The 9,097-nt window shown below is 31.6% G+C and overlaps 1 protein-coding gene across 1 annotated transcript; it reads left to right on the forward strand.

Moving 5' to 3' along the window:
* The first annotated feature begins 438 nt into the window (after nucleotides 1-438).
* Nucleotides 439-1,528, forward strand: LOC149187430 (uncharacterized). The gene is made up of 2 exons (XM_089412813.1): nucleotides 439-832; nucleotides 945-1,528. The coding sequence occupies exons 1-2, from the start codon at nucleotides 530-532 to the stop codon at nucleotides 1,326-1,328; spliced, it is 687 nt and encodes a 228-aa protein (XP_089268939.1). The 5' UTR covers nucleotides 439-529; the 3' UTR covers nucleotides 1,329-1,528.
* The last annotated feature ends 7,569 nt before the right edge of the window (nucleotides 1,529-9,097 follow it).

Genomic DNA, 9,097 nt, shown 5'->3' on the forward strand with positions numbered 1-9,097 from the left:
CACTCACATGTTATAAAGTTAATTAAAATGTTTAATAAATTCGTTAGAAGGGAATTTAATGGACGCTTTGGATTCCAAATACCATCTCTTAACGGAAGTCATGGAACTTTCAGCGTCAAGTTTCAAGTATCCAAAATACACGGTTATCCACCAACCAAAATTTGAAACGTCCCTGGAAAGCCCTTCTTGCGACTGGATACCGCGTACTACGCGGCCACGCCAACAAGGCCCCGGGCTCCGAAAAAACACACGAGTCCGTGGACAGTGTGCACTGTGCAGTACTTATTAAACACGTGCTCGATTGTAATATTCTTACGTGTGATTCTTTTTCTACTCGCATCGTATAAAATACTTCAACATTTCCTGTCCCTGTCGCAGTCAAAGGAGCGTAAACCTCACAATATACCGAAACCGTGTGTGAGGTATGACACGCTTCAAGGCACTTCAGATCACAATATATAACACCACTCGCTCATCAGTTGGTTGTATGCTCTGAGTATCAAGCGGCCTCAGTCTTGGAGAATTAATCATGGCTTCCGATTGCCTCTTTTCGCATTCCTTTCCTGCAAGCACAACAGTGTATTCAAACGTTTCACAATGTGATCGGCAGGTCGATTGCCAAGTTACTACTTCCAGAAAGCGTCCGTCTGAAGTACATATAGCTAACTTGCAGGAATATAATGATCTTCAGGAAAAAGTATGGCGAGATGTGGATCGTATGATGAAATTTTCTAGTAAAGAAAGCCAAATATATGCAGAACAATTGCGCAGGAAACGAATGAAATCTTTGTGTACACAACTGGAATCTCTGTTGCCCGCTTCTCCTGCCAAGGTAATTACACCATTACACAACTTCCAGGACTCATACTGTCTTTCAAGGTTTTAGATTGTATGTGTAAAATGTTTGATAGTAAATTATTTTCTGTTTGTTGATGTTGATCCAGCTTGACAGATGCGGATTATTTGAGGAAACCATCAATTACATTAGAAAGCTCGAGGAGAATATGCATCAACTGAAGAGAAAGAGGGACCATCTGCTGGCAATCCAATCTGGGAAAATAGCAAACGAAAACATGGAGATTAAAATTGCCGTGGAGTTTTATGGGAGGGAAGCAATTATTAACATCACTAGCCAAAGAGGGCCGAGATGTATGTGGAGGATTCTGGAGGAACTTGAAAATCATGGTGTAGATGTAGAGACGTCACAGTTTTTTACAGGAGAATTCTTCGTGCTTGTATCTTTCCATGGCAAGTTCAGAGACCACATTTCCCAAAATCCTTCTCAGATCCAGACTTCTCTGGAATGTAAACTTAAATTAACTTATTAACCTGTTATAATACGCCGTTGAAAATTATATTCGGAGCGTTGGAGATTGGTTTGTTGTGATGCTCAACCCTGGTATGACCTGTTGCAAATCACTTTCATTTCACATCAGGTTTCTATAATGTCATTTGTATAACTTAATTCTGAGAATTTTTATAACTTAATTCTGAATATGATGAGCAGTGGTTTTTGTGCAAACCTTGTTGACAGCAACCATAATTCACTTATGGAGAGGGATAATTTCTTAAAAAAAGGGTTTGGATTTTTTAATTTACTTTAATTAAAATGAGGATGATGAGGATGATGATGATGATGTTTATTTTTATTATGAAATAAGGTAGTTTACATAATCTTTTTGATGTGAAATTATCTGTTAAGACATTTCTTAATGTGAAGTCACTTGTTCAATTTTTTGTTCCAATTAAAATGATATATTAGACATAATGAAATCACTGGTTCAATTTCTTTCCCACTTCAATTAAAATGATATATTAAACTCACTGAAAATATAATTTTACCAAACTTAAAAAAAACATGAAAGAAATATTTAAATATAATATCGTTTAATTCAGTAAAAATGGAACGAGGGAAAAAATAATTTAAACAGAAGGTATTTAATTGACGGAGAATTGGTTTGAATTGCACTCATTATACCAATTAGCCAATGTTTAACATTGAATTCTGCTGACTAACATTATATTATTTATTATTTGATTTGGATATTATTAATTATGAACAAGGTTAATTATATAAACTATTTTTGGATTTAATTTGAATAGTTCTCTATGATTGTAATTGCTACTTTATATAAATAATCAATAGATTATTGAAAGATTTTAATTCGACTATAAATTTAATTTTTTTTAAGAACTTTGATTATAAAACCAATAACCACCTCAATTACAAAATTAACCATTAACATTGTGGCCAAATGCGTCTTATTATGGCTAAGGTATATGTTAGATGGGTATTGTTATTGATAATGTCGACTCATTTATATGTATAATAAATTTGTTTTTTTTTTCACAATTTTTGGGTGTGGAATTTTAAAATTTTTTAATCGACTGTGTTGAGTTTGAAATTTCTAAAGATGCAATGACGATTGCTTATCGCACTCGACACGTTTTAAATTAAGCCAATTTATTCGACAGGTTTTAAATTAAGTCAACTTACTCGATTTTTTTTTCAGAGGGAAAAAACAAAATAGATTATATTAAGTGAATATAATGGTCGATACATTTGTGGGCTGCTACCGAGCCAAGCATGAACATAGCAAGCCAAACGTCATTGATCAGAGCATATTTAGATGATACAAAAACGTATGATCAGTGCATGATGTGTGAGAAATATATTGTTGAAGCATTGATCCGCGGCAACTGTCGAATCAAAACAGTTCCGACTTTGAACCTTCATTTTCAATATTATTTTATATTTACTAGTGCATGTGCTTAAAACCATAATTTAATGTTTTATTATGTTTCACTTTTGAATTGGATTTTTTTTTTTTCCGATATAATAGTAAGGAAAGGTCATGGATTTCTTCTTACCATAATTTTATTTCAGTTATGCATTTTATCTTGATCACTTCTAGAACTCTAATTCATTGAAGGTCACGATTACGGCGAACAAATGATTATCATTACTTTAATGGTTAACATGGATCACTCAAAGCATAAATTGAAAAAGAATTTTATTGTTAATTTTAATGGTTGCGGAGCACTAACCTGGATGACTCAAAGCATAAATTGAAAAAGAATTTTATTGTTAATTTTAATGGGTGTGGAGCACTGATTGTTTAGAGGCTTTTGTTTTAGTCATGTTGCACCATGGTTCGTTTAGTTATTATTAGGTGAAATTTTTGTGAATTTTTAGCAAAGTTTGTTGGCAGCGTATTTAATGTTAATAAATAAATAAAATGCCTTGTAAAATATTGTAATTTCGTAGTCAATTTGGGTCGTTCATTAGGCAAATGATTTGATGGTAGAAGTTTTGTTAATTTAAGGTATTTTTCCCTAGAAGGCACGCCCTTGGTTTATATGACGAAATTGTATTGTGGTTGTGTATCATTATTCTGTGAGAGAGAGAGAGAATACTGTGAGAGCGAAGAGAAAATTACAGTGGATCTGTTGTAGGTTGTATCTCTTCATTTTGCTAGATAATATGAAAGGAAGGACTAGTCGTTTCTCCATGGACATAGTCCAAATATCTGTGTCTCTCTTGTTTTATGAGTTTCTGTATTTTTGTCTCAGCAACATTTTGTGTATTTCATTGCTCCGTTAATTAATTTCTAACAATTTTTTATTTTTTTGATTCATTTTATATTAATTTTAGTTTTTCATTAAATGGTTTGTTATAGTTTGTAAATTTTATAGGCACGGTAAAACCTTGACGCTTGAAAATAACGCTATGTCAGTCTCGGGAGACAAAGAAATGGTTGTCTAGGGCAATGCAGACATTGAATGTTGAATGATGAGAATGCTATACTTAAACCCAAAATTGATTATAACATAAAAACATTGAATTGCATGAAGCCCAGTAGGACTCCCTAAGTTAGGATGAGGTGGTAGGTGCCACGTAGGTCGGGTAAGGCTATGTCAATGCCATGTGGGATTTTCGAACGACATGGACATGTGATGTGGAAAAGTTGTTGATGTGGCACATTGACAATGTGACACATGGCAAGCAGAATAACCCTTTTGGAGGGTCAAGTGGTTGGTTTTTGGGTGACACATGGAATCACTAGAGGATGTTATGTGGTAGGGTGATGTCACCCTGATGTTGGTGTGACATCATCAAGACACAAGGGATGAGAGCGATGTGGAGAATTATATTGATGTAGCACCTAGGTGATACATGGGAGCAGTTTTGTAGTGCCACCTAGATTGGGGACACCACAAAATTGTGATGTGGATTATGCTAATGTACCACCTAGGTGACACATCACAATAGTTTTGTGGTGCCACCTGACTTGGGGGCACCACACGGTGCTGACGTGGCTAGGATCCACATCATCATAAGGTTTAGGTGCCTGAATATGCTTACAATGTATTTCATCGGAAGGTGCAAGTGAGAGAAGTGACGGTTGATGTAAGCTACATGACATGGACATCCCCATCATTTGACATGAATATCCATGTCACATCAAATATGATTGGAAATGAATGTTCCTAGAAGTATGACCTAATGGAGCAATGACACAATGGTGTGGTGATGTAACAAGCACCACATTAGACCACAAGTGACATGGCAGTGCCACGTGGGTACCATGTGGCTATACAATCCTCATGTGGCAAGAGTTAATTAGCAAACTTCAAATGTGGATAGCGTTCAATCTAGATATCAGATTGAGGTAAAATTTATATCGTCGAGAAGCTCTTGACGAGTTGGATGTGATGGTGTTATCCAAAGTGAGTTCTGCAAACTTTGGGTGAGAGAAAAATTTTGTAACCCCATTTCTATAAAGCAATCTTGGAGGTTGGGTTAATCGAAATTAGCACCTCCCATTTAGCCTCGATTAATCTAAGGGGGTGGTAAGGAGTGTTAGATATTGACCTTGATGCACCTTGATTCCACATGCTAATTAGTTGTACGCACTACAGAATTGTTGACCATTCATGATGTCTAAGTGGAGAAAATGTTTGTGTGAGCAATTGTACATGGAAGGATATTTAAGAAGCAAATCATATAGTAAGGACTAAGTTGAAGGAGAGAGCTATTAACATGTTATAGATAATTGCAATACACACAAACACACACACTTCCCTCGTTGGAGTCACTAGAATGGAAGTACTCATAATGTTTTAGACATAAAACATTGTCCATTAAATAATCCTCAACCTATACTAAGAGGAACTGAGAATTCACTTAGGGAAAATAAACATAAATTCAAGCTTCCCAATACTAGAACCATTAATAGTAAGCCATAAATCCTTTAACACAAATTTTAGTGTTGAGACTAAACAATCAAGTGCTTAGATATTGTAAAAACATGATTTGTTGGCTTCTCTTTGTGTGAGCATTCATATTGTCATTAAAGCCCACAATTAAGAAGATCACTTATAATTGTTTTCTTTTTATATTTTCATTGGCAATCATATTTATGGAATAACTCATTTTGTGCTTATTATTATAGTTGTTAGCTAGTTATTGTGTGTAGGCTACACCGAGAACAAAGGCCTTCTATTCATTCCATGAACATAGATCTTTGTATAAGATTTAGAATAGAAACTAGCCTTTACTCTCCATAAAGGATTTGTGTTAGTGAAGCAAGTGAGCTATAATTTCATTGTCTATGGATCATCTTTAGAAACATGGAAGCAAATATGTGTTTCAGAATGACTATTTTTTTATTTTATTTTTTATAATCTAAGAAAGAATTACAAATGTAATATTTAGCTAAAAGTTTTTTTATTGATAAAAAAAATACTAAAAATGTTAGTTCTTAATGAGATTTTTTTTATTAATTTTTCTTTAAATAAAAATATAATTTTTTTGTTAGTTTTTCTTTAAATAAAGATATAAATACCATTATATGTATGTTTTATACATTCTTTTTCTCTTATGCATATTTTTAAATATAAATACCATAATAATTTTAAAAAGAGAGATTAAATTATATGTGAAGTAATTATAGCATATTGTTTACATTCTCTAATAATTATTGTTTAATTATGAAAATTATTGTCTTTATTTATAATGTTTTTATTTATCGGAGGGATTTATTTTCTTGTTTTTGTTTTTAAGAATATGTTTTACGAATATTTTTTTTAAAATAATAATAATAATTATTATTTACTTTTAAAGTAAACACTAAAATAGTGTTTAAAATTCTCAAGTTTATGAACAATTCTTTGACTATTAAAATTTAAAATATTTCAAATTTTCAAAAATCATATAAAATGAAATATTACAATATTATAAAATTTGTTTCATAAATAAAAACAAACATAAAATATTATTTCTAATAATTTAAAAAGATGATTATTATATATTTATTGTAATGCTTTTTAATTTTATTCTGGAACCATCACTTGGTTCAAATATGATTTTAATGATAACAATATATAACTAAATTAAATTAAATCCAAATAATAATATTGAAAAATTGATATGAGAAATTAATATAATTATTTATATATAGTTGCATAATTTAATTAATAGATGAAATGGTTTTTTCATTGTAATTTTTTGTGATTAATTTTAAATAAAATTAAATAATTTTTTTAAAATATTTAAAGTTTAAATTATTCCATCAATAAAATTGAAATTAAAATATTTTAATGAGAGTATTGAATTAGAGTTGTCTACAGAGGCGGAGGAATTGCCCATCAAAAGTTGTTGGAATCGGAGCAAAAAAAATCATTTGAATCATGCTTTTGATGGTGGAAATGGATTCAGCACCATCAAAAAAGTCTAGAAAACCTAAAATTATGAATTTTAATAGTTTTTACTTAGATTTACAAAAATCCTTACCCCATTTTTTCAAAATATAACCAGAAATTCCATAACTTTCAAAGAAAAAAACATAATACATAATTTTTAGACTAACACTATTAAATTTATTTACACATTCCGAAAATATATTAAAAAATAAAAATTCATCTAAAATCGCATATATATAAATCCATCGGAAACTCCAAATTATTATTCTATTGAATTTTGCCTGGTTTATTCTCACCCTCAAAAATTGAATACTATTGAAACATGATTGAACTTTGACTCCGAAATTATTCAAACAACCCACCAAAATCTGAAAGATCCGAGAAAATCCTTGGTACCGGAAATCGCATCGTTGGCAATCAACTACCCACGGCAACCCAAAAGATTTGTAGATCGCTTTAATGGTCAGAGCCGCAAAATGAAAACATAGTTACAGGTTAGTCACGCGCACACTCACTGTGTGCAACTTGTACATCACGTGCTTCTACTGATATCGCATGTGGAGCTGTTTGCAGTGAAAGGCACGTACTCCGTGTCACGGAGATATGTGTGATCCCATAGCCGTGTGTTACTATATATCACATGCTTCACCCCATTGGAAAGCGTAAAATATGAGAGAACTTGATTGGTAATATGTAGCTATCAAGCAGCCCCATCTCTTATCGATACCCTTGATTATTCCATCCAGGAATGGAAATTAACCAGCAAATTGCCAGTCAGAGGGTGATTGGTTAATAAAATATAATCTAAAATTTTTCAACCGTTATTATTATTATTTTTAAATAATTAAAATTAACATTATGGCGGCCCTCAATTTTCTATGGCTCTATTAATGTATTATTAGGGTAGTGTATCTTAACCTTTAAATTTAAACCAGTACAGAATTCAAGAGTTAACATAACCATTCCAATATATTAATAAAATTATAGTCCAAATATATTGGTTCCTAAATTTAACCATTTTCACATTAATGGCATTTTATTGTTTATTTTCGTATTTATGTTACATTCAGTTTTTTGAAATAAAATTTGGTTCACAAAACTATACCTCCAAAAATATTGGTTCCCAAATTTAACCATTTTCACATTTTTGAAATAAAACTTGACTCACATAAATCTATTAGTCTTCCAGAAATAGCATGGCAAGATGTGGATTAGAAAGTTACTACGAGAATTAGTCTTCAAAAAATAGCATGGCGAGATGTGGATGAGAAAGTTATTACTAGAGGAAGGCAAGTAGTTGCAAATAGTTACAGAAAGCAAATGAAATGCCTTTGTATAAGACTCATTTATGTTTGCCTCGAATATTAATTTTAGAACCATGCATCCTTAGTAGGCCAAGATCTATCTAGTGGTTTAAAGGTCCAATATATAGGCGAAGAAAGTCCAAGCCTATATCCTTATATTTCATCATTTCTTTAAAGCAAAACCATCATCTACACATCATGAAACTCATAATTATTGTATTTAAACTTTAAACGCAATATCTTAACCCACTTAAGATCCGTGAACCTTTAAAGTATTAGTTTTGACTAAACCTCTAGTTTTGTCTCAATAACACAACACAACTTTAATAATGAAGCCAACTCCTATTATTGAAATATTAATTTTAGCCACATATCTATGTTATATGTTAAAGGTTTGTTTTTTAACGTTTAATAGTAATTTAAGATCCTATTCATGAGCTATAAACCTAAAGTTATTGGTCTAATTTTATATTAACTTATTAGCAATGACATTATATTAAATTAGATGTTAACGATCCAATGTGTGGGATGCTTCTTAGGGCTAATATGGTAGATTTTCATTACAAAACCTTCATTAATTATGGTAAAGATTTAATATTATTATCATAACTCAATTTTAAATTTGTTTTTTCCATTAAATTATGGAGTTATAGTAAAAAAAAAAAATTATTGATGCACGTGCATAAATAGAGCTCAAAACTTGATAAAGATTAGACAAAAATTTGCTAATGTGATGGGATGGTCACATGGTGATTCTGGAGCGATTTTAAATATTTTTGTTAAGAAATTGTAAATATTTACATAAGAAACTGGATTTTGTTTTTAGAATAAGTTGGAGGAATTATTTCCTAATGTAAATGTATTTTTAGTGTCCCTTATTTTTTGGAGAAGGGGAAATGATTCATCTTGTGACTCTTGGTTATCCCATGTTACCTTTCTTTTAAAAGAAAAGAGTGTTAGAGAAGAAAAGGGGGAGTAGTGTGCAGAGGAAGAGAGGAGAAGCTCCATAACGAGGAGAAGAGACAAAGGTCGAAATAGGCTTGGGATGCATTATATTTCTGGCCAGTTTAATGTATATTTGAATCTAG

Source organism: Pinus tabuliformis, chromosome 3_1 (assembly GCF_031772625.1).
Source record: "Pinus tabuliformis cultivar Carrire ecotype Pingquan chromosome 3_1, CPIR1, whole genome shotgun sequence".
In the NCBI taxonomy this organism is placed as follows: Eukaryota; Viridiplantae; Streptophyta; class Pinopsida; order Pinales; family Pinaceae; genus Pinus; species Pinus tabuliformis.

Excerpts from the sequence above, each read along its gene's own strand:
- LOC149187430 (XM_089412813.1), top strand. The coding sequence starts at position 530 with ATGGCTTCCGATTGCCTCTTTTCGCATTCCTTTCCTGCAAGCACAACA. Across the intron at positions 833-944 it reads TGCCCGCTTCTCCTGCCAAG|CTTGACAGATGCGGATTATT; the intron begins GTAATTACACCA and ends ATGTTGATCCAG.